Source organism: Oxyura jamaicensis, chromosome 17, assembly GCF_011077185.1.
Source record: "Oxyura jamaicensis isolate SHBP4307 breed ruddy duck chromosome 17, BPBGC_Ojam_1.0, whole genome shotgun sequence".
NCBI lineage: Eukaryota > Metazoa > Chordata > Aves > Anseriformes > Anatidae > Oxyura > Oxyura jamaicensis.
This window is the reverse complement of record NC_048909.1, coordinates 5,829,699-5,854,212: the sequence shown is the minus strand read 5'-3', so window position 1 is coordinate 5,854,212 and position 24,514 is coordinate 5,829,699. Positions and strand designations below refer to the sequence as shown.

The 24,514-nt window shown below is 47.6% G+C and overlaps 1 protein-coding gene across 2 annotated transcripts; it reads right to left on the bottom strand.

The window, feature by feature from the left end:
- Window positions 1–931: 931 nt before the first annotated feature.
- Window positions 932–23,447, bottom strand: LRRC8A (leucine rich repeat containing 8 VRAC subunit A). Of its 2 annotated transcripts, none has more exons than XM_035341335.1 (4): window positions 23,314–23,447; window positions 21,675–21,800; window positions 9,602–11,765; window positions 932–6,551 (listed from the first exon to the last, which is right to left on the bottom strand). In XM_035341335.1, exons 3-4 carry the CDS (start codon window positions 11,756–11,758, stop codon window positions 6,276–6,278), a joined length of 2,433 nt encoding a protein of 810 aa, XP_035197226.1. In that variant the 5' UTR covers window positions 11,759–11,765; window positions 21,675–21,800; window positions 23,314–23,447; the 3' UTR covers window positions 932–6,275. The 2 variants fall into 2 exon arrangements, with proteins under 2 accessions (XP_035197226.1, XP_035197225.1); XM_035341334.1 differs by having other exon boundaries at window positions 23,207–23,332.
- Between the last annotated feature and the right edge of the window lie 1,067 nt (window positions 23,448–24,514).

Sequence of the window (24,514 nt, the reverse complement as noted above, 5' to 3'; positions counted from 1 at the left end):
TTTATTGGGGTCTCCCAGGAATCCAGCAAGCATCAGTTCTCTGATGGCACCTTCCATTCATTCCTTTTGCTCCGCTATTCAGAGCTGGCGAACGCTTGCCAAAAGAAGCTTCATTCCAGGAGAGCCTTAGATGACAAGAGGCATTTTGTCCTCTCCCTTCTTAGCTCCATCCTAGTGACATTTCTTTAAAACTCGGTGCCAGTAAGTGGCATTACAGACTAGCACCCTTCACAGCCTGTTGAAGTGGGTCTGAGGTCACTGTGGTCAAGCAGGCGTGGACAAAAGAAGTGGGGGAAGACAAAGGACAAGGAGCACCTTTCTGCGCAATAAACGAGCTGCACAGAAACTAAAGCTGCCTTTGAAAGTTACAGGCTGATTCTCGGTAACGCATCGCGAAGATGCTCAGTCAGGAGAGGTCACCTGTCAGCATTTTCCAGTTGAAAGGAAGAAAAAGTAGCGCGTGGGGTGGGCAGACAGATAGGGAACACAAACTGTTTGTTACCAGTAGCTGGCTGAAGGCACCATTCCTACGGCAACTGCAAGTTTTCTCCATCGACTTCAGTGCCTACCTTTCTCCTGCGGAAGGAGAGCACCAGATGCATTCTGAAATACCAAGTTTCTACAGGTCGAAGCAGACCATCCTCCAACAGGCTGCATTTGGCAACGTAAATTGTTTCAGCCATTTCTTAAGCGATGGTGAAACATGTGAGGCAGTCCAGGCTTGCCACTGAGCAGGATCTTTCACTGCACATCTACTTTCTCATTCATAAAGAAGTGCCGTAATCCACAGGAGCTCAAGCGATGAGTAAAAGGCTAGTAATTCTGCACAACAGCTAGAGTTATTAACATCTGTCTTCTGAAGAGTGCGATCGCCAGAGGCTAAGTGCCTTTGCATACAGGAAACCAAAGAAAACAGACATAAAGGGAAAACGCAAATTAAAAATTACATTTTTTATTCTGTTAAAGTGTCCAGTCTTACAAGTCGTTCAGAGAAAACAATAGCAGCCTTCAGTGCTTAAGGTGGAGGTGCTGTTGATCAGCTGCCCAAACAATCCCACGTACAAAGTGAATGCCATGATTCTGAAATGTTACACCAAGTTGCAGGTCTTGGATGCCAAACCACAACCCTGCGAGTACATCTACAAAATGGGAGTGAGCAATGTTTAAGCCATGAGTAGTGTCTTACTTAAATGGATGCTTTTGTCAGCTTTACAGATGACTCAGGCCAATTAGCCCCCTTCTCATTCAGTTGAAAAATTTTCCCCATTGTTCAATAAACTTCCTTTAAAGGAGACAGAGGAATGGAAGGGTATTTCCAGAAATTCCAAATTAAGCCTTTGTGCAATTTCACATAAAGTTCATCTTAATTATTGGAGTCCATCAATTCAAGTGCAGTTACTTTTGACAAGGGATTTCAGACAAGACTTCTGATGGATGTTATGCTTCCAAAGCGGTTGATATTAACCTGTCACTGCAGCTGGAGCAATGGAGAGACAGAAAGGTTTGAGATCAACAATACCTTTGTCCAATTCCAGTGTCACAATGCAGGTAGGACTAAATCCATTCTGTTTTGACACGTGCTTATTAAGACTACAGGATCTGCTGTGTGGCCAAACAGCAGTAAAAAAAAAAAAATCTAAGACGCAATGAAGAGGAAAAAAATCAAGGTGAAACTTAAATGAGAGCTTTAGTAATTAGCACTGACACAGCCTTACCTTTGGTAACATTTCAGAGTGGATGGTGCTACTGTTTAAGGTATGATAAGATTGTTCTTCAGTGAGAAAAGTCATGCCAACAATTAAGAATCTCTCCACGCTCTCCACATTTGAAAGGAAAAGAATCAGAGGGAAGAGCTGGCTTCAGGCAGAAACCATTGCAAATACACTAGAAGAAGCAAGTGCCTTAGCGGAGAAGTTACCTTAACGTCTGGAGAAGGCACAGCTCTCAATGAAAAAACTATTCCTCCCCTGAAGGGCTGAAGAAAAAAAAAATCCAGAGAATTCAAACCATGCGAGTCCCTTTCCAAAGAGGAAAAAAGGTAAGGAACGGAAACGATGTCACCGCTGTTGAATCAACAACATTCAAGCCTTTTTTCCTCCCCATACACAGCGTCCCCTGAAAAGGATGTGGTGGTGTTCTGAAATTCCTAGAATCGTTTCTCAGAGCAATTAGAAGAGGACCCTCGGTGTGGTTCAGCAACAGAAAGCCACTTAATACTATTTATGGTAATGAACACCAAGAACTTGCTTTACTTAAAACGAAGCGAGCTAGACGGCGTGTATAAATAGTAATAAGAAAAATAAAAAATGAGGTAGGACATTCTCCGGAAGCGACAATTAATACCAAAGAACACCACATCATGACAGATACCAGCAACAGCTTGTATTGGGCTTCTGCTTAACCATTCACACCAGCAGAGGAAATTAATTTCAGCTGCTGAATTAGCGAGGGACTAAATAGGAAATCCAGAAAATGTTAAAGAAAAGCTTCAACTAACATTCCAGTGCATAGTTTCAGAGATACAGCAAGTTTCAATGTATTTAATAGGTTTGGTATCCCTTGCCTTCTAGTTAGTTACAGGATTTATTTGCAACTTACTACTTTTGGGGGGTATTTAGCAGGAAAGGTAGAATTCCATTTTACTAACCTTCAGTCCTAGCATGGGATGATCATGCTTGTGATCAACAGGGGCTCCAAGAACTCATTCAGCTCAGCAGTGCTATTGAGGAAACAGTTTTAATTGAAGTTGCTTTTATAGTTTAGCAGCTAATAAGTCTGTTTTGCTATTAACTAGAGTGCTTTGAAAAGACAGGTCAGGAAAATCAGATGCTGGCCTGTTGATTGTCTGCTTCAGTTGAACTTTTTCTCTGAACATACAGATCTGTGTCAGAAAAAGCTGAGCTTCAGGCTGACAGACTTAAAAAAAATAAATATATGATGTTCACTGACCGAATGCTTGCAGATGAGGAGGGATTGTTGACGTAAGCTCATCCCTCAAACTGAGCAATCCAGACAGGTATGGGAAGGGGACTGACCCCCCTGTGCTGTGGGTTGAGTTTTGCTGGAGCCCTAAGCAGCAAACGTGTTCAGGACCTCATGGTTTAGAGCCTATCCTTGAAGTTTTAAAGCTTCTTCCATTTCATCATAGGAAAATGATGCTCTGGAACCTGTATCTATTCCACGGAAGACCAAAAAAGCACACGTCAGGAGCAGATAAATAATGCCACCTTCCAGAAAGGCGATTTATTTTCGTGCCACCTATGTTTCTGGCACAGGAACTTATCAGACTGCTTATTCCAATTTTGCCACCCAGGGAGCTATCTCAAGCCCTAGCAGCCATGACTGAAAAATTGAGCTTGGAATACTGAAATAGGAGCAAAAAGCTAGTGTTTCCATGCACGATCAATACTGGCCTGTCTTAAAAATTGCTTTGTAGACATCAAGCATAGGACAGTCTACTCAGCAAGCAGCAGCATAGCTCTGTTATTTGATAGAAGTTAGAGATTCTCGCTTCTAGCAGAATATTGCCCACTTCTCCTATGAATTCAGCACTGACATATGCAGTTCAGGAGACTTACAAGCTTCTAGAAGCGCTGCAGCAAATCAGCAGGAGCTGCTTATAGAAAATTCTAGCCTAGCTGCACAGAGTTTAATTGCATAACTAGCATCGCCCCTAGAATCAGGAGTCAAAGCACTCCTCTACGATGACCTAGACACGCAGGAGAAATCTCTCTGCTCCCGCAAGCTAGGTTAAAATTCTGCTCCTGTAAGCTAGGCTAAAACTCTGCAAGGTGCAATGCCTTTTCAGCCCTGCCTAGCCTAAAACGCACATGTTGTAAACCAATTACCCCATGGCCTTGAATACAATACAGAGTTCAAGCCTCTATTCTATTACGATTGCTCTCCAGCACAATATTTTGGCACCAAATAAGGAAGGAAAAAAAAGGCTTCCCTCGCCCTCCAATACACCCTTCACCCTGCCCCTGCAGCCACCACGAGGGACCGGCTGGAAAACAGCGTTACTGCAGCTAAGCCTAAAGCCACTCCTGCCTTCCTTCAGCAGCATTAAGTCCACCTAGCAATTCCTCTCCCGTCAACCCAAAACGCTCACGTGAATGAGTCCAATCCAAGAAGCATCAGCCTTAACGCTTCTGAGCACCAGCGTTTGCTCTGAAGCAGCGCATTTTGGAGCGGCTTTCTTCCCCCATCGCTTCAGCAGCGGCCCCAACCCTAACACGATTTCACCAGGCTAACCCTGTTACAAACAAGAAGAGCTTTTTGAGTGCCTTGCCTTCCAGATAAGATTTAATTATGTTATTCCCCTGGACTGTTTAGACTTCTCGTGATGAGCTAAGGGAGGCAGAGTTTACATCTTCCTTAAAAGCAGTTTTATAAACAGATTTCCTAGATTTTAATGTAGCTTTATTTAAGCATCTGAACATCAACAAATCCAGAGCCCATTTAACATTGTCCATGGTTTCGGCGTATTTAGTGTGTATGATTCATATCTTACATCTGATGAAGAAAGCCATAGTGTGCCCTGCTGCACCAACATCCGAGGGATCACCGGGATTTGCTAAGCCAGTGCTCTCGCCGGCCCTTTGCCAGGAACCCGCTCTTGGAGAGGGCTGCAGCTTCCCCCTTTTGTACACACGGGAGGCCTCCAAAGCAATTCATGCCTCAGCTTGCAGCACTCCGCCTCGCAGACGACCTACCAGCTCGATGCAGAGTATTGCAACCGGGACCTGCAAGTCCACGAGCCTCACCTCTTCCTTCTGATGGAAAAGCGCAGACTTAGGGTGTTCTGCAGGCACACCTTCACCACCCCGCCTCGAGGACATGATTGGCAGTAGCTCTCACGAGTTATCTACCTCTGCCAGCGCAGGGTTTCGTCAAACAATACCAAACAGGTCAGGCTTGTTTCAATAAAGGCTGCTCTGTCCCAGGGATTTAGAGCTCAGTCCACAGAGGGTTCTCAGACTGCTCCTTAACAATGGGGGAACGAAACGGGAGGACAGGTTACTTTTCCAGCACCGAGTTCAATTGAGATTAGCCTCTTATGTAGCACAAGAGGTGTAACAGGAACTGACAGCTGCTAAAGTGAGAAGGGCAGCAGGATAAAAAACGAAATCAGGCAGGTTTGTAGTTTGTGCTCCTAAAGAACACTTGGCAACACATCTAACAACTTCGTGGGGACGGGGCAGAGGAAAACTGAGCATTCCCCTTTACTATAAACACCATCGACCCTGGGAGAGACCTTGACACACTGGTCAGTTTTGTGTTCGCATTTGCCACATGACAGAATACCAGGAATTTAAAAGCAGATTGAAAACTTTAAAAGCCAAATCCTGAAGTAACTCAATGCTTCGGGGAGAATAAATTAGACAGTCCAACTGCTCTTTATCCAGATCTTCTCCCGCTTGTACTATAACCATCCATTTCCAGGCCAGGCTAAAGCTCTGGAATTACTTCAGTTAGTGCCTCCAACACCTCAGTTGGAGAAGGACGCTGTGTGATCTGCTCGTCAGCACAAGTGACCTGAAACCGTTAAGATAGTGCGACCTCCAATGTGCAGACTGGGTTTGGGGGGAGAACCGATTCCTTCCCTAGGGGCAGAGGACAGCATGTCAAGTGCAAGAGGGAAATACAGTTAGTAACAAAAGATGATCCTGCATCCAAGCTGATGTCTGAGATAAATTTACCCCCCAAATCCTAATGCCAACACCTAGATAGATCATCGGCTGTCTGCATCCTATCTTACCCCCACTGCAGGGCCTCACTTACTGAATTGCTGAGCTGGAGGGAAACTGTACCAGGTGTCACAGAGATGGAGGTTCAGGAAGTTTCCTAGGCTCTTGATTCTTGCTTGCAGGACACTGGACACTCTCAGTCCCTGACACGTGTAATCCCCATCTGAGGCAGTGCAGCAATCCCCATGTTTCCTGTTCTCCTCGATTCAAAGTTCATTTCTTCTCACCAGCACCATCCACCTCACCCCACCTCCTGTCCAGAAGAGCAGCAACACCTCTTATCCCACCGGCCCTTCCTCAGAAGCCATCTAACCTGCCTTGATCCTCATCCTGATCCCAAGCTTTCCCCATCCTGCGTCTGAGGCGAGAAGCAGCCTCAGTCAGAGTCATGATTGCTCAGGGACTCCTTGGCTAGTCTGATAGTGATTGGAGGGGAGGAAGGGGAGGATCTGGGAAGAAGGGGACTGGAATGGCCTTGTGTTTCTTTCTAGCTGGTCAGAGGTTTTTCCCCCTTCTTTCAGGGGCTCAGGCTTGTTCTTTGTCTGCCCTCCACAGCCGCTCTTTGACTTCCAAGGGCAGCGTGTTGAACAAGTCCTCCTCTACCACCAGCCCACTGCGTTTCAGCAGAGGACACTCTCCCAGCTCCACTGGCAGGCACTCCAAGCGGTTCCCCCGCAGCTCGATCTGTGAGAGATTTGTCAGCTCTCCAACCCGGGAGGGGAGGGACTGCAGCACATTGTTTCCCAGGTTCAAGGTTCTCAGCTTCCTGCACTGGAACAGCTCTGGTGGTAGACTCTCGATCTGAAAGGGAAAAAAAAAAACACAACACAATCACAGGCAAAGTCACCAAACAGAACAGGCTCAAACAAGCGCACACAGCTTTTGTTCCAGGCTTTACAGAGTTTTCAGTCATCCACTTCTGCCTTAAGTGAGCTCCTGCTTTCCACCACCAGGACTGTTCCCAGAGCAGGAGTCACCACACCGTAAGGCTTCCCACCACAGCTCTCCCAGTGGTGGTGTCTTGTCCAGCTCCTCTCGGAGCGCTGCCCTGCCAGCAGACCTCACAACTGTTTGGCACCTCCCACCTTTGAGACCCTGCTTTAAACCAGATCATTCTTCAGTCTGCGTGTTGTACACTTCCATTACATCCAAGACACACCGGGGTTTTACGCATTCCCTTTCCATTTTCTGGAGCAGAAGCTACGTGGGTATAATTTCCAGGCCCTCAGAACTGTGACTTCTCTTCCATCATTTCTGCAGGGTCTGGAAACATTGCAAGGACTTTCTAGGCTCCAAAGCTTTTTTGGAGGGGACTGGGGACAGGGTCAGTGCTACAAAACACGAAGCCACCAACTGGTAGCTTCCCCACTACCACCTTCAAGTCATTAATTTAATGAGACTTATTTCTATTAGCCCAATCTTCCTTCCAGTGAATTTCAAAGAAAACAATATGGCTGAGGTTTAACAAATACGAGGCCAGGAATTAAATGCACCAATTCAGTATTCTCTCCTTTATTTAAAGGCTCATCACAAAGATGATCATTTGCCCTTAAGCAGAACCATGCCTTTTTAATAGCTTGAATTATGCATGAGATGGCTAAACTGGACCGTAATCAGTTCTGAATGAGATAGGGTCCAATGAAAAGCCAAGACAAGACCAACTAAATGCAGTTAAATTCAGCCACCGTCATTGGAACTGTCAAGTGTTATGCAAACAGCAACGTGCAATCAAGTGATCGCAGACTCTTGAAAATAATGCAGTTATTTAAGGGACAAGGATTGGTTTAGGAAGGAAGCAGCGTGCTATAACATGGCCTGCTTCCCAGAACCGTACACTGGTACCAGCCAACTCCAGGGGTATCTATTTGCTAAGAAAGGCCATTTGAGGTAACTCCTGGCCTTGGGAAATGCCAGCCTACCAGCTCTTTTGTTTCTTGCTGTCATTGTTCCCTGGTAAATAACCAGGCTGTCTGAGCCCCAGGGTAATTATGGCACTGCCCAGGCACCTGCAAGGGATATAAGCAGCTTAGCTGCTGCGCTAGGGCCTCACCTCCTCCTGCTTCAGAACACACTGGCACGAAGGCTTCTCCACCTTCTCTGCTGCATTAGTGTTTTTGCAGAGAAAACAGGGTGGTGCCATATTCTGGTGCAGAAAATGGAGCTGCCTCCAACTCCCTTTCCTCCACGAGAGGCTCCACCCCAAGACAGCAGAGGCCATACTGCAGATTAACTCTCAGGAAGCTCTTGTTGCAAGGTTGTCAGAAGACAAACGGGACAGAGTTAGGGACAGCAGCTTGGGAGTTGTTAAAAACTTCCTCCTCTTCGCTTAACACCGTCCTCAGAAGCTCCACCTATCAGCCACGCTCACCCCGAGAAAATATTTCAGCTTTTAACCTAATATGAAGCAATGTGTGCCTACCATGAAGTTCACCAGAGCTTAAGCCATCCGTACAAACCGATGCGCAGCCACCCAGGCCACTAGTGCTGGGAAAAAATAAGTGAGCAGCTATTAAACTGGGACAGTCGAGTGGCTGCTGCTTGCTGTTATTCCTCAGGGGCGCAAACAGGCTTGAACTTTCAGATACTAACCTGAAAAAGCCGGCTGGAGCTTTAGAAACCCTGCGTCATACTGAACTGCGTTAGAAGTTAAAAACTTGATTTGAGAATGTTTGCCTTGCAAAAGCCACACAGTCCTGGAGCTGCTGCATCTGCTCCTCTCAGAGCGCGTGACAGTGTTCAGCTTCGGATACATCTTGCCAGTAGCAGTAAGGGTCTTAATACATGGCAGTGAAAACCAGGACAGTTCCACTGCTTACTCACTGAGAACCCAGAGGCCACTCGTCTGTGCTTTGTACGGTTCTGTTAGAGCCTTTTGCATGGCAAACTTCAGCAAACAGAGCGAATGAAGGCCTCAAGGAGCCTTGCAGCACAGTCTGTGCGGTCACAGGTTGATCTTTGTGCTACCTGGTAAGTGGAGTCTCCTTAATCCCAAACACGGAACAAAGACACCAGAAAACCTGCGGGTACATTTTGCTTTAAGCAATTCAACTCCTTCCGACACCAGGGCAACTAGGCAGCATAGCACACAGCCATCCCTTCTAACCTGCCTTGCACTTGGACAGTTCGGGCTCAGACTTCCCCTACCTGGGATTAGGCAAGAAGGCACGCAGCCACCAGAGTGAGGCACAGCGAGGTGCCCCCACGTTTCCCACCCTCAGTAGGAAAGAATCCCCAGTTCACTTTCACATCCAGCTGACTGCCAAGCAATGAACCTGGGGCAGTTCACTCTCCTGAGTAAGAGTACACACAACGGAGAGAATAAACCTGTCTTCTGCAAAGTCACCTTTGTGGAACAAGACAATGCATTTCACGTGTGGCAGCTCAAGAATCATTTTTCAAGTCTGTCTACACAGTGTCGCACATGCACCCTAGGTGGCTGCTGTCATGACGTACACACGTGGTTCAAGTACACAGCTTAAGTGTATAGTGCTAAATTAAGACTACGGTTTTTCAGGCCTTTAAGCCCAAATCTGATGTCAACCTAGAGACTACAAGCTTCCAACTGCAGAGAAACAACTAAGACAGGATTTATGAAATAGCCTCCAACTGCCACTTAAAAGCAATTTCACTGCAAGATAAGAAATGCTACAAAACAAGAGCTGTTCAAAGAAAGAACGGCCCCTGGAGTTATTTGCCTTAGATAAAACCCTCGAAGAGAAACAAAAGCTGGAGAGTTTCAACAGGACATCAGTGCCAGGAGAAATTCACACACCCGGGTACCACGTTTAATCACACCGACAATAGAAGAGCTACTTCTATTCACAGGAAGACTCAGGTTCTCTCTTCCTTACCCTGTTGGCTGTCACAGCTAGGTTCTGCAGGTTTTGAAGGAGTCCTATGTCTGGCGGTATGAAAGTCAAGTTGTTGTGGCTGAGATCCAAATACCGAAGTTTTCGGCAGTAGAAGAGCTGGGTAGGGATCTTCTCTATCTTGTTCCGATTCAGGTAAAGGCGCTCCAAGTTGGTCAGGTTGCCTATTTGCATGGGGATGTAGGCAATGTGGTTGTACCACAATTTAAGGCAAGTGAGACGATGCAAGTGCTGGAAGCTGATGATTTCCTCAATGGTCTTGAGGTTATTGTCCTTCAGGTCTATCTCCTGCAGATTGTGGAGGCTGAAGATGGAGTGAGGAATGCGTTCTAAGTCACAACGGATCAGCTCCAGCTCTGTCAGGTTGACCATCTTCTTAAGGCTGTTGAGAACAATGAGCTTGGTGCCCTCGTTGTTGATGGAAAGCTTCTGAAGATGCACGCCAACATCCGTCACCACCTGTGGCAGCTTGGTGAGGTTACTCTTCAACCGCAACACCTTCAGCCTCTTCAGCTCCCTCAGTCCATCTATGACAATGTACCGGTTGTTCTCAGCGCTCAGGTTCCCCGTCAGATGAAGCTCCTCTAGTGTCTTCAGGCTGTAAATCCAAAGAGGAATCTCCTTGATGTCTGTGAACTTGATGTGCAGAGATTTCAAGTTCTCCCTCAAGAAGGCAAGGGCTGGAGCCTCAATTTTGGCTGCAGTGTGGTAGAGCCAGAGTTCTTTAAGGCTGGTGAGCTGAGCGATGCTTGGGGGAATAGTGACATCAGGGATAAGCTCCAGCTTCAAGACCTCCAGCTCAATGAGGTCAAAAACTGTGTCGGGAATGCCACTCAGCATGAACAGATGCAGTTCCAGCTTGTCCTGGGAGTTCTTGGTGATCCTCTGGCGCAGCTTCTCCAGAGTCCACTCATTGTTGAGGTTCAGCTGCCGCAGTTTGTTCTCACTCACCTCCGACAGAAAGACAGCGAAGCGCTTTGAGTACAGGGGGTCATACTGGTCAATCAGGTGGAGCATAAAAGCAAAGTCGTTTTTTACATCGGGAATGTCACTGTAGCTGCTCTCCTCCCGGATAGACTCAAAGGAGTACTTCTTGAGAGATCGCCTCAGCATCCACCAGAGCGTGTACATGCAGATCAAGCCGTAGACTATCACCAAACTGATGTAGAAAGACGCCAAGATTTTGAAGAGAGTGGCCAAAGGATGAGCACAGCGGTACATCCTGTAGCCAGTCAAGCTCTCGATGTCCACTTTACAGTCAACATCGAACGTTATGTTGTTGACATAGTAAACGGTATAGCAGATGATCAGGATGAACTTGATGACTTTGATGATGGTCTGTCTCATGTAGAGGCGGTACACTATATCTCCCTCTTCCACGTGCGTACGGAACTTTTTCACTTTTTCAAAGAGTGCTTTGGCCTGTTCGCCTTCCTTTTTGTCTAAGACTCCCGTCTCAGACCGGTCCACGATCCCTTGCTCAATTCGAGACTTTGTTCTCTGCAGCATGGGAACAGTGGCTTCCACATCCTCACTGACTGTGGAGGATTTCTTGTCCATGGAGCCATTCATTTTCCCAAACGCTGGCTTGGTATCGCTCTCTTCCACCACCGTCTCAGATAATGCCCTCGTTGTCCATGGAGAGTCAAAACACTTAAGCAAAATAGACACAAAGTGCTCCAGCTTGGAGCTGGTCCGGGGGAATTTGAACCAGAAATTGCTACAAGCCAGGAAGATGAGAGTATGCAGCAGCACCAGATAAGGAAAATACTTAGCAAACCAGTGAAGGCGGTTTTCATAACACACCGCGTCCACGTAGTTATACTGGTGCCGGTCCAAATCATACCGGATCCCCGTCGGCCCCGTATCAGCAGAGGGAACAAGACTGGAGTTATAGTAGGTACGCTCCGGGACTGCGGCTGTCCAGCCTCTGACAGAGTCATTGCAGGAGTCTTTGGTAACCCATTTACAGGGCAAACAAATCATTTTGTCCTGGGTGACCTGAAGCGTCCCTCCAAACACTGCGATCATCAGCATTACTATGGAAATGTAGTCCGTGAAGACGTCCCACCATGGCTTCAGGATGCGGTACGCTGGCTGCGTGTCAGCAAAGTATCGCAATTCAGTGACTGGAATCATGATTCACCTGAAAGGAAAACACAAGCAGGCATTACTAACTTCAACTCTTTTGTTCTGCTTCTCTAGAGGGTATCGGGAAGCCTCACGTTTTAAGTGCTGGCACAGCAAGACTGGAATTATTTGAGTCCTCCTTTCGAGTCACTCAGACACAAATGAATTACTACCTCTGAGTAATTTGCTACAGCTGTGGCTGTGAAGTTATTTTGTCTTCCCTGACAAATGAGCTGTCACAAACCATCAGAACTGATACTTGTCATTAGGAGTCTGCGGTTAAGGAATTCACACCTCCAGCAAGCTCCCAGGACCAGCCGTAACTACACTGCCAGAACCGTATCTGGAAGTTTGCAGTTTTATCGGGGAGTTTTATTTCAGGATGAAGGAATTTGCCAGCATTGTTAGGAGAGAACCCCCCCCCCCCCACAGCATAGTGGTCATGAGCTTGTTACTCTTTTACAGAGCTAATAGTTCTACATTGCGTGACTCAAACAGCATTGTAGTTACACTTCCTAGAACCACTTCACTGATGCAACTCAACACGTTTAATCAAGAAAGCTGGAAAAGAGAACAAAGTTGCCCAATATTATGCCTTTTCCTTCCACATAAGTTGTGGCTTTCCTCTTTGCATCAGTTCTCCAAGGAAAAGTTAATTACCTGCCCGCTGACAGATCATTACTGAAATCCTGTAACAGCTGCTCCTTGTCTTATTCACTTCAGAAGTGTAGGAAGGGGGAGACATACTTAAATACAAACTCACTTCCTTGAGCAACCACTCCCACCCACAGGTCATCTCAGCTGGGATTTAAGTGTCACAAAGGAAATCCAAAGGTTCTGGGAAGCGGAGACCTTGTGGCAGTGCTCGTTCTGTCCTTCAGACTTCCAGAAGGAACTTCAAACGCATTCTTCCTCAAGCCATAGAAAACCCAGGAGCCTGACCGACTTGTGGAGCTGCAAGCTCAGAAACTTTCCACATATCTGATGAATGATCAGCACAAACGAAGTTCACAAAATCGTACCTTGTTCTAAAGGCAAGCAGTGCTATCACATCACGCTTGCTGGCAAAGTTCAGCAGCAGAAGCACAAAGCTCTCGGTCATTTTGCGACTCCCATCAACTCAGCCGTAACAGAGGAAGACCAAAGGTTCGAGCACGTTTCCTCATAACACTCACAGAGTCCTGACAAGTCCTGGGGGGGCTGCAGGCTCGGCAGCGGGTTTTTATAAAAGCACTGCCTGGTCAGTGCGCCCACACCATCTGCTTTGGTAGAACTGAAGTTTGCGTTTAAGATTAACTTCCAGCACAGAACTGCGAAGGACGCCCCTCCTAACGCGAGCTCCAGGAGCGCCACATGCCCTAGGGACACTAAATACAGAACGCTGTTCCCTGGTTTGCCACTTGCAACAACAAATAAAGGGCAAAATGCCAACACAGGGCTACTTGGGAAGGCTGCAAGAGGTAGACCGAATGAGGACAGCCATCCCCGAAGAAGCATTTGCCCTCCTGCAAATCCACAGGTTTATCAACCAGTAAACTCAGGCAATCACAAAGCAGTCAGGCTTCTGGGTTTTTTAAGCCTCGTGGAAGAATGGGCTTGAAGCTCCTCCTGGAAGTCTGAAGGACAGTGCAGAAACAAGGGGTGAAGACAGCCACACACAGCGTTATCAGAAGGAACTGCTGCCTGTTCGGGGCAGGACTCAAGTGAGGTGGCAGGCGCGTCCCTGCGGAATGCACCATGCAAATTAGGGCAAGAGGATTACACATTGACAGGGACAGGGAAGAGCAGGCAAAACTGAACGGCTTCTGAACAGCACCTGAGCAGCCGGAATAAGAGGGCTGACCAGGAACGCAGAGCCCCCCTCCTAGTCTTGTGGCTAGCTTGCTGCAAGGCACTTCAGCTGTGCCTCAGGCTCCTTACCTGCATACATCCATCGCAAGGAGAGCCCATTTGCAAGGTAGCTTTAAGTGTCTGTGCACACTACAGAAATATTAATTCCAGGATAAAATGAGGTTCAGGAACTTTCTTTACTCCCCCTCCACTCTAGAACACCTCACATGAAGCCAGTTATGAAAAAGTGACAGTTAATTTCAGCCTCCTCAGCTTTTCCACACAGACAAGCCTCAGAGTCAAACCCAATTTCATATTTGTATTTTCTGAGGGAGAATTCTATAGCTCTGACATTTTACATCACCACTGACATACGTCTTATGCTATCCCAGTTTCCCTACCCATCCATTCCTTCCTCAGAAGGACCCAAACCTGATTTTTTTGTTAGACACCCACTGCACCAGGCCACGAGAGGACAAGAGAAACAACTCACAGAGGAACCAGGGAGTTCAGCTACTGGAGAGCGAGAGCCAGGCAGGACGGCTGACATACTGCAACACCACAAGGAAAAAAAAAAAATCAAACAAGAACAAACCCTCTGCATCCCTTCTGTTGTGATCAGAGTGGAGTCCTGCACTTCTACAGTCCAACTGAAAGCCTGGAAAGCTTTGCAAAACAAGGACACCAAAAGCTCCTGCAGTCCTCTGCTGGAACAGCTCACTTGGACGTGACTTCCCAAATCCATCTTTGATTGCAGGAAAGCCCAGCTTTTGTTCTACCAGGCAGGGCAGCTCTGAGGGTCCATGAAAGGGTCCTAAGGGTCCATTAAAGTCCTGGTAGTCAGAAGGACTGGCTGGCAGCCTCCCAGCTAGTCCACATCGTTCCTAAACACTCCTTCCAGGTGCAGCGTAGAGCTTCTGCCGCAGTTCCTTCCAAACTACATCTAAGAGGTAACAAATGCTGCTGCACCTCTTGTTGCTCTCCCATAGGGCTGCGTAGGATCCCATCCCTCTTTCCCTTACAGGAACGTGCACTGAGAACAGTGATGCTGTTCGTTCAAGTACTGTTCCCTGCTGAAACAACTCCTCACTCCTCCCCTACGCCAAGAAAAACAAAAACCACTTTTCTCCTGCCTAGGTACAACTTGTCCCCAAAGATCCTTTCCTTTTCCTTCCTGTGCTTCACTACTCCTGGTAGGGAAGCTTTTGCAGGATTGTTAGGGCCTTCACAGCTGTCCCTGGCAGGGTTATGAAATAGGGAAGAGGTCTCTTCAGGAACCAGTCTCACGGTGAAGGCATTTTCAGACTTGAGCTGTAGAGCTGGGTTGCTAGTGCTGCTCAAGCCAGGAAATACTCAACTTCTTGCAACAGTCTGTGTTTACTTTGATTTGTACCTCCAGACAGCTAGGAATGAAAGCAGCAAGAAATTAGGGCAGCAGGCTCCCTAATTCTATTTACCAGTCACATGGGGTAGGAAATCTGCCTTCACATTGTGCAGTTACAAGGCAGCTCACAAGTCATCTCTTTCTATGTCCCATGATAGTCCACTACTGCTCAGTATCAGCGATTAAACCCTGACACAGTGGAGCAGGAAATCCCCTGCCCTCCAGTAACAATGATGGGGTCACTGGAGGAAGAAAAGGACATTCACAGCCAGTCCCCACTCCTCCTGGCAATGGCAAAAACCCCGTTCAAATCCCAGATGAGAAGCACTAAAACAAGGGGTCATTTCACAGAAGCTGGAATTTCCCCGTGTCTTATCTAATCTTACAGCGTCTGCAGCGAAAGGGAAAACTGACCACCAAAAACTGGAGAAAACAGGAGCAAGAGCCGCGTCCCTCCTCGCACAGCTTTCCCATGTATGCAATCCATTTCTAGTTCCTGAAAGACCGATGACTGTCCTGCACCGAAATGCAAGTGTTGTCTTTATTTTGTAGTCATCCATTTTGTAATCATCTTAGAACAGGATTCTTGTTGCAACACTCCCTCCTGGACTGGGGCAGGCAGTTTTGCTGTGGGGTTGATGACAGCGGGCTTTCGAGTCAGATTCTCAGGGGCCAGCACTGCCACCCGATGCTCCCCTGCACCGCAGGATTCTTCCCAGAGGGACCAAGGGTCCAGCCACCGTATCGAAATCAAGCAGGTAACTGAAACCCAGACTCTCACCAAGTACACGGGCAGCAGAATAGCAAATCAGGAAGATTTTATTCTGGTTTAAGACTAGGAACAGTCCTTGCATGAAGACGGCTGGCCAAAATAAGTTACTTCCCTCGTGACTGAAACCAGACCGAGCTCCATACGAACAGCAAGAAAACAGCAGAGATCTCAAGCCTCTGCTCTTCAGGAACTGAACCGCAGCATGCTTTGTCAGCAGTGAAGTGTTTCCTGAGAAAAAGGGTCATTTGCTAAGGCAGTTGGGTCACAGAGCCTTACTGAAGGCTGAGCACGAACACACAAACAGAGTGGGACAGGCAGAGGGAGATGTGTAAGCAGTTTGCTGCAGGGATCAATTCAAAGACCGGATCGTGAAACTTCAGCCTGCATGCTGTGTAGCTAGAGGAATCCCCAGGCAAGATGTGCAAGGCAGTTGCAGCTGTTTTCGTGGTGCTTCAGAGTCCCACCAACTTCCGTGTGAATAGTACAGGAGTTTATGGGCAGGAACAGCCTTAAACTGGGAAAGGAGTGCTGTATCTGAACAGGCTGGGTGAAGAAACTTCTGAGCTCCTTCACATATCCCAAGGGTTGCAGACCTTTCCAGCTGGAGCTCAGGAACAGGTGATTCGCTCAAAATGGAGTTATCCCCACCACATGGAGGGCCGATACTGAGGTTTTGCAAGAGTGCTTTATTCAAGTTTTAAGGTTGATTTCAAACCTGCATGAGCCAATAGGTAGGAACGTCTATGCCTCAAGCCCTGAGGACTTATCAGAAGCATAAGGAAGTTTTCCAAACATATAATTAAATAGGCAGGTTTTAGGTATTGCACACTGAGGAAAAAAAACTGCGTGTATCTGTCTCAAAGGTGTTTCAGCTTTCACATTCCAGTCCACTAGCTACTACAGTTCCCTGAGCAGTTCCTCCCCCAGTTAAGAAATGACTTCACCTTCAAGGGTTCCAGCTGCGCCAACGCAGCGCAGCTTTGAGCACCACAATTCGGAGCCAGGGTGGAACACCCCAGAGCAGCAGCAGCAACATCCGAGACCACACAGGGAGAGACCTGTACGCTAAAGCCTCCCTGTCATACAGCAGGACTACGACGTATCCTGCAATCCAGCCCACAAATACACTCCTGGAGTCTTTGCAGTGCACACATTCCCCGTTTACATACTACATCTCTCTCTGGTACCTGCAGATTTACCCAGATCCAAGCTTGCACCCCACCACGGACTCCTCTCACCGCACAGCCTTAGAAAGAAGGGCAGAGCCCACTCCGTATGAACCAGCCAGGCCCTTCTGTCTGCTGGTCACCGACCCACCACACACGCCGTTCGTGCTGAGCAGGCCGATACAACAGAAGAAATGGGAGTTCCAGGCTTACATAACAGCCTGCCAAAACTACCCAGCCTTCAACCAACCATAAGCATCACCGAGTACTAATCCTGTGTTTTACTAGACACACCTGGAGGAGAAAGATAATCACTCGTCTTAGAAGAGCAGGGACTTTCTGAGTACACCACGCCTAAGTAGTGGAATCATTCAGAAACAAGATTAAACGTATCCAGCTGACAACGTATCCAGCTCATATAGAAGCACTCACCTTACCCAGTAAGACTGACAGAGCCAAGAGCATGAATCCCTTCCACGAGCCTCAAGACCCCTGCAATATTTAACAAGTACAAGGAATTATCAGAGCAACTGCTGCAGGAGCACGAATACCCCCTCCTTTGGGCCATTCCTCTACCCAAAACAAAAATCTACACAAGTGAAGATGGACTTACTGTAGACAGGCACGTGGCTGAGCAGTGCTTTAAATTCCTGCCCGCAGCTGCTGACCTTATCCAGCTCGGGACAAAGTGAACAGGAACATCACTCTTCAGTTTCACTGGCTAGTTTGTCAGCTTGACTCATCATTTACTGAATACTTTATCCAGCCTCCTCTTCTTTCCGTTGGCCATTCTGTTACTAAAGGAGATACCGGCAAAACAGGAGGACTACATGCAAGATCTCATGACGTGCCCAAGAATTTCCTAAGTTTCAATCCCTAACCTCCAGGCCCTCCCTGAAATCAGGGAAGTCCTTACCTTTAGTGGGATGCAGCTTCCCAGTGAGGCAATTTCATAACAGAAATCTACACGAGCAGACAAGGATGTGTTGTATGTCAGACACCTGCAATTCTTTAGTTTGCACTACACATTCTTGATTCTCAGTGGCCTTATTTCTAGGACTCGCACTACACAGCAGCAGTCAAGCACTGCTGACAATTTCTTACCTACCAGAAGCCCAGAGAACCAGGGAGTTGTTCATCTGCTGACAGCATCAGAGGCAGATAAGGGAAAGAAAACCACTGATGCTCCTAAGACTATAGCCCTGATCATTGACGAGCTACAACACGTTGCAATAAGCTTTCAGCACAGCACAGCTTCCCTCCCCAGCATGCTGCCACCTGAAATGCTAAAGGAGGGCAGGACACAGAGCTCTTTGTTCAAACACTGGGAACCGCAAAGAGCTTTGCAAGTCAGAAACGGGAATGGCAATTTGTGCCCCCTCCCCCATGTTTTCTTTTAATTCCGAGTCTAATAAAAAGAGAAGGCTAAAACAGAGCTGCTTTCATGCACCCCTCAGAAAACCTTCCAAGCACAGGGACAGCCATGTGATAACTGGAAGAGTCCAAGCCATGAGATGGAATGAGTCTCAAGTTATTTTGTCCTTCACTGTTTACAGAAGTAAACAGCAAGGCAGCCAGATGCCAGAGTCCTGAACAAACGATCGTCCTTACAATTGGTCCTTTCTGCAGTTAAAAAAAACAAACAACAAAACAGAACTCTCCTGTGGAACAAAACTTCTGAGCAAGAAGAGCAAACATGAAGTTTCAAGGATCATGTGTGTGCCATTCAGACTAGCAGGTAGAATAGTGGAACAGCAGCTGCCAGCACTTACATTCTTCACTTGGAACAGCCAGCAAACTCGATGCTGAGAGAAAAGGAGGCTTTCATGTCACTATCTACCAGCTTGTATGCAGCATGCAGCCCCACCCAAGCCCATGGATACAGAAGAATGAAATGCATTGTCTGGGTAACACCTTTACTGAAGCTCACCAAAAAATAAGGAAAAAAAAATAACCCACCTGCACCACAATCTTCATCGGAACCTCTTAATTGACTCTGCCTGCCAGATGCAAGACTGACCTTCCTAAGCCCACTGCAACAGCTCCTGTTTACTGGCACACAGGCAAGCCTGTCCTAACAAGTACACGGAAGAACATCTGCACAATCAGACCTGGGTTGGCCTGCCCCATTTGCTGCTTTTTGAGAGCGTTCTGCCCCAGCTGCACAGAAGTGAGCGTACTCTGGAGTTACCTCATCACCGACACTTGGAGCAGGGGCCGTATGTCGGTGGGATACTGCTGTGGAAGTGGCAGCGCTGTCAGATGCCTTGCTGCAGTGATGTGAACCAGAGAAAAGTGCCTGTGTCAGCTTATGCATTATGAACGTACACGGGCACGGGCTTGCTGTCCAGAATTAATTTTCTCTTTGCCATAGAAAAGATGCTTCAAGGACAGGGCACTGGAACTTGTCTTGGAAAAGCGTAACAGCATTCTTCCAACAGGACACTGCAAAACACTCCCTTGTACTGACAAATGCAAGTGATTGAATTAATTGCTAGTGACTACTTAAGATTAAAAAATAGCAACAGCGTTAACTTGGAACAACCAGAACAAGCAGCCCCTCAGCTGCAGCAAAAGCCCACTCGGCATTTAATTCCAGCTTTGGAGACTGATAGAAGAAAAGGTAAACAACTGTTTTCAGCCGAGGACAAATGGTGGGCAGAGCAGAGCTCTGACATATCTAACAAGAGATTAAGAAATCAAGACACTAGATTCAAAGCAAGCGAAAACTCTTAAGCAAGGGTAATCATAATTGATTGTTGACAGACTGACACAACATGCACAGATCTATTAGCTCAAAAACAGCTGTGGCAACACCCAACGAGATGAACCGAAGATGAAAGATGATTAGACAAGAGCAACGTAAGACACCAGCTATCAGCGCAATAATATTTAGCCTCAGCCTGACAAAAGAAGAGGAGTATGTGCATGTTTACCTACTTACCCCCACCCCTACAGAACTTGCCTTCAGGACCATAAGCTTCAGAACAGCGGCTACAACTTCCAGCTCAGAACATTCTGACTGCATTAGGTGACAGATAAGGGACAGGCCATCTAACCTGCGATCAGAGAGCTGGTAAAGCCACAAGCCTAAAGCAGAACCTATTAACTAGTCCAGCGCACAGCTCGCCTGTGCACAGAGGTAGGCTGTAGCTAAAGAAATGGCTTGCAAATTTGTCACAACAGAGAAACTTTGTATTGCCAAGGTAATTCTACAGCAAACATTAACAATGCTTAGCGCAGGAGGAGGAAGCACTATTCTGTCAGCAGGGAGGTCACGACTGAACAGCTTTTAGTTTCAGATGCAGTTTGAGAGCAGCAAGAGGGCCATATATCACCCAGCTGTATCAAGTGTACTTCAAGCTGCAATACAAAATACACACATCTGATCAACAGTTTCAGGAAACAGCTGCTTGGAAGATTTCAAGACATCTTCAAACCACGCGGACTGCTAGATGCCTGATCAGTAGTAGTTCGCATATCCTAAACCGAGGTTAGTTTTGGAACATTTACTTGGAAAAAAAAAGCAGGGAGGAGGCTTGTTACACTGCAGAGCATGTCCAGAGCTAACCATTACCAGAACAATTGCTATGCATCCCCTTACGCTGAGGAGCCTCCACAAAATTCCTAAGTCCCTCCCCTCCACGCTCCACTTGCTCCTCGTTTTCTTAGAGGCCAGAGAAGTTCAATTTAACACCAGAAGTGAGTTTTGCGTCCCTTTTAAATACCCCACCGAACAAAATCCTCCTTTACAATGTGAAAGAACTACATGAAGGCCTGTGATCAAGCCTGCTCTGATCACACAGCAGCAACACTAACTTAACACAGTCAAATTCTGTGATTAAAGAAACATCAGAGCACCACAAACCACGGAATATTTCTCTGAATGTCAGCAGCATTTAGCAACTGCTTAGAGCTACTGCATTCCAGTAAATCATCACTGGAAGGCTTCAAGCACTCCGCATGTCAAACACAGAAGCATTAGCTTTTAACACATGGCTTCTGGCGTATCTTAAGGAATTATTTATGCACATCGTCTTTGAATAAAGTTAGGGTTTCCAAATACCCTGAGAGGATCAGCACAAAACCAAAGCAGCGAAGTGCCAGAACACTAACCAGAACACTATATAAGTCTTAGGGATACTTCTTCTCTGGAAGCAGCATACTGCACCTCTCAATTGCTCAGAATGACCGATCTGGACTGCATCTTCATCCTGCAGACAAGCAGCCAATTCTGTAGCACCTTTCATCGCTATCCTAGTGGAAAACCACGGAGGCAGGGAGTTTCCTGCAACTAGTCCCTGCCATTGCCTAATTAACACACATGGGAGACAAGCAAGTGCAGTCCCTAGTCAACCGGGCAAAGTTATCTAGGAGCTGCCTCTACAGCAATAGAAGTGTCACCCTACAGGAAACAGAACAGCTACTGAAGTGAACAGAGCACACAGCTTTCATATATCTGATGCTAAATACAAGGAGAAGTCGGGGTTTATGTGGCCAGGAGTTACACGTATGGGTGAATGTAACAGTTACGTTCTGCTTTGGACAACGCTCAGTTCTTTTACTCATTCTTCATCTTCTAGCTAAGGGCTCACAGACTTAGTAAGCACACCACTACTCTCCCCATGTCATCCTCCAATCCACCACCTTTGTTCCTTGCTCTTTATCAGTGACCTCATCACCTCCTCGTGCTTTGCAACTATATTTAAGTCACATTCTAGCGAGTTACTTTGTCTTTACCACGCCACTCAAGAGCTGGCCTGAAACCCTTACCCTGCAGCTGGGTTCTGCTATCTGCACTTCAGTTCTCTGTGCTGGAAGTGGATGATGTTCCTGCGTGCTGGATCCTGAGCAGGTGCTGAAGCGTTGCATTCCCCACACGCCATGGGAACAGCTTCCCTGAAATTAAGCAGAGATTATCAGCAAAGAAGGGAGAATCAAGTTCACAGAGAGACCGTGTTAACTAAAAGTCTAGGAAAGGATGTCTAAGATGCAAGGCATAACTCAGAGAGACAGTGGGAACAAGGAACAGACACCCTGATACCCATAAGGATGTTAAGACCTCTAAGAGCTAAGTAAAATTGCGAGAAGGAAAGAATCTCCAACATCTGTTATTCTAGAAGCTATCAAAAAGCCAGTGTTGCAGACCCAGCTAAAGGAGACATGGAATTCTACTATAACTAGACCCAAACTGGTCAAAAGAGATTGACCTCCTGGAAGAAAGGTCTAGATTTTTACAGATGAGAAAAACAGCTCACGGCTTTACTACCTGCTTTCTAGTCTGACATGTTCAAAATTACTTTAAATGTTACCAACAGGAATCTGAAAATGCAGACCATCTCCCTTACGATTATGAATTCGAGCAACTGCTCCCTTTCTGCTCGACACTTATCTACCAATGTTCACCTTAAAAGCAGCGGCAGCAGCTTAGCACCAGCACCAAGAATTACAACAGCTGTTGTTTTCTTGCTTCCTGCATGTCAGCACGGGGCATGGGAAAACAGACAAGGCAGCGACCCTAGGCTTTGAAAGATCTCCCAAGCACCCAGCCATGGAGGACTGCAGAACTTCTGATAGCATTTTGTCAACAAAAGGTGAAAAAAGCACCGGAAAAGGAAGATATATCACTAAAAATAGCAGGTAAAGATGCTCCACTATGAACACATTCCTCCTGCTCCCAAAGCTGGCACCAGGGGTGGCAGGTTTTGAAGTGGCCCCCTCGTAATCAAAGCGATTCTATTTCGGCCGTGCCAGGCTGCCGCAAAGGAAAGCTTGAACGGAGAGGACTCCCCGACCTTCCCTCCCCACGTCCTCTCGGGTGACAACCTCGGGACCACCCCGAGCCCAGCACAGCCCCGGGCCCGGCTCACACCGGCAGCACCTCAACCCCACACCTGCCCTCCAGGCTACCACGTCACCTCACGTTCTGGGGAAGAAAAAAAAAAAGAAAAAGAAAAAGAGACAAAACATCCGCTAGGAAAGAAGCCAGAAATTAAGCAAAGCCAGCAGCCCCAACCCGCCCCGCCACCAGGGAAGGAAGGAAGGAGCCCGGACCTCGCCCCACGCACCCGGGGGCCACCAGCCCCGGCCTCCCCCCGGCTGTCAGGGCGGTGGCGGCGGACACGGGGGGGGGGGCAGGACCGGGCGCCCCGTTACTCAGCACATCCTCCCCGCCCGCCGCCATCCCCTCACGGATCCCCGCTCAGGCACCCCCGGACCCCACCGTGCCCTGCCCGTCCCCTCACAGCCGCTGAGGGGGGGACGCTCCACAGCCCCCCTCACCGTCGCCACCCGCCCGCACCCACCTGGCCCCGCCGTCCCGTCCGTCCCGTTCCCCTCCCTCCCTCACGCCGGCTCCGGCTCCTTTTGTTCGGCCCTGACCGCACCGCGGCCGCCCCACCCAGGAACTGACCTCACCCGCCCGGCATGGCGGCGGCCGCCACTACTGAGGGGAGGAGGGCGCCGCCATCTTAGGAGCGGGCACGAAGGGAAGGGGGCGCCATCTTTACGCAGGGCGCGGGGGGCGTAATGAGGAGAGGGAGAGGCGGGAGGGGGGGGAAAGGTGAAGGCTTGGGCGCCATCTTGGTGCAGGGCAGCTGGCGAAATGGGGAGAGTCTTAAAGGGGCAGCCGCAACGCTGGCCTCAGCCCTGGGCCTGTGGGAGGACAGCTCTATTTTGGAGTCCAAACTCTCTCTGGAAAAAAATCCCGTATAAAAAGATTTAGCTCTGCCTTATGGTTTATAGTGGATACAACCAGCATCAGCATCAAGGCTATTTAATAAGAGAGCGAAAATATCTTAACATCATTACCCAATCATTTAATCATCATTTACCACTCATTCCTCAAGAACCAACCTATGGAAAAAATTCTAAAGGGGAATATTCTATGATTCTGTGTGGAAAACCCCATTCTTCACATCTAGAATCATAGAATCATTAAGGTTGGAAAAGACCTTTAAGATCACCTGGTCCAACCATTCCCCAACTACCAATGTCACCCACTAAACCCTGTCCCCAAGCACCACGTCCAACCGTTCCTTAAACACCCCCAGGGACGGTGACTCCACCACCTCCCTAGGCAACCCATTCCAATGCCTGACCGCTCTTTCTGAGAAGAAATGTCTCCTCATTTCCAACCTGAACCTCCGCTGGTACAACTTGAGGCTGTTCCCTCTAGTCCTGTCACTGGTTACCTGTGAGAAGAGGCTGACCCCAGCTCCCCACACCTTCCTTTCAGGTAGCTGCAGAGAGCAATGAGGTCTCCCCTCAGCTTCCTCCTCTCCAGTTCAGCAAACTGAGACCACTAAAAACACAGCATTCATTTCCTCGCTGCAGGAATAGGAATACTGCTGTGTAGTGAGGATACATCCACCAGCAGTTTTGTGGGACCTGAAAAAAAGCAGGCTGATCCACTCATGGTTATTTTCATTTGGCTGACTCATTAGAGGACGATGGGCAGCATCATTTTTTAAAATATTCATAAAGGATAGTTCAAAGACATTCATTATTATTTCATAAGTGTACAAAAAGCAGTTCTGAGTGGTTAAGTGCAGCCAATTTTAACTTGTATACACCAATGATTGCTGCTGTAGTAAAATAAGCGTATCTGTGGC